The sequence below is a fragment of the Gregarina niphandrodes genome, assembly GCF_000223845.1.
Source record: "Gregarina niphandrodes unplaced genomic scaffold scaffold00047, whole genome shotgun sequence".
Taxonomy (NCBI): domain Eukaryota; phylum Apicomplexa; class Conoidasida; order Eugregarinorida; family Gregarinidae; genus Gregarina; species Gregarina niphandrodes.
This window is the reverse complement of record NW_011645815.1, coordinates 93,346-94,560: the sequence shown is the minus strand read 5'-3', so window position 1 is coordinate 94,560 and position 1,215 is coordinate 93,346. Positions and strand designations below refer to the sequence as shown.

The following is a 1,215-nucleotide window of genomic DNA, read 5'->3' as shown; positions in this document are numbered from 1 at the left end:
AAGAAATACGACGAAGACAAGACCGTTCAGGACCACATCAATGACCATGCAGACGAAGCCGAAGAGGAGATGCTAATGGGTGAAATAAAGGACGATCAAGGCGAAGCCGATCAAGGCGAAGCCGATCAAGGCGAAGCCGAGGCCGATGTTGATGTTAAAGAAGGCGAAGTGAAAGAGGAAGAGCCGGACGTCAAGGTAGAAGGTGGTAACAGGGAGGAAAAAGAGGAGAAAGAAAACGAAAGAGAAGAAGGCGAGCTAGCGGAAGGTGGTTCAGTGCCTGAGGATGAAGTACATGAGGTGCCTGAGGTTAAGGTGCCTGAAGTCAAACTACCCGACGTCGAAAGAGTAAGAGAGGAAGGCGAGGTAGACGAGGATGAACCAGAAGATGGCGAGACAAAGGATGACGATCATCAACTACATGAGGTACAAGTTGCTGAGGTTAATGCACCTGAGATCGACGTGACAGAGGTAAACGTACCCGAGGCCGAGGTACCAGAAACCGAAGTACAAGAGGTCCAGGCACTGGAAGCAGAAGTGCCAGAAGCTAAGGTGCCACTGGTAGAAGACAGAGGTGCGGAGTCACTGCACGTTGAGCATGTGCCCAGTCCCGCCGTATCGGTTGAAACCGATTTGGAGGAGGCGAAGGAGTTCCGCTCTCAGAAGGAAGTCGCTGAGACTAGCCTCGGCAGTGCAGATGACAGGGAAGAGGAAATGCAGGAGACAAATGGTCAAGAGCCCACCATCAAGGGGCCCAGCTCCAACCCCATGGCTGGTGTGACCTTCGTTGCTCGCTCACCGCGCAAACAAAAGTATGAAGAGTTGGGAGTTCCCTACGAGACGGGAACTCGTACTCTCACGCATGACCGTCCTGACGAGGAAGAAGTTAAGGAGACGGTCGCGGAGGCCAAGGTCCACCGGAAGAAATGCAAATATCAACCGGCAGATGACATCAGAATATCGAAGGCGAGAGCTCAAGATGTGCAGTTCATATGGAGGGGTGGTCCGAAGGGACGTAGAATTGTGCACCAAGATGAGCTATTGCCGGAGACCCAGGCTTCGTTGGAGATTGCCAAAACAGCTTCATGAACTCTTGACTGCTCCGAAGCAGGCCAAGAAGTTGCTGGAGCGGTTTGATGATCCTGACAAGCTGGAAGAAAAAGAAGCAAATTCATGTAGCCAAAATCGTACTGGACCCAAGACGTCGAGTATCGACGC

At 52.1% G+C, this 1,215-nt stretch overlaps 1 protein-coding gene across 1 annotated transcript; it reads left to right on the top strand.

Moving 5' to 3' along the window:
* Positions 1–75: 75 nt before the first annotated feature.
* Positions 76–1,086, top strand: GNI_158260 (hypothetical protein; the record flags this gene model as incomplete). The annotated part of the gene is made up of 1 exon (XM_011134718.1): positions 76–1,086. One exon carries the CDS (start codon positions 76–78, stop codon positions 1,084–1,086), a length of 1,011 nt encoding a protein of 336 aa, XP_011133020.1.
* Between the last annotated feature and the right edge of the window lie 129 nt (positions 1,087–1,215).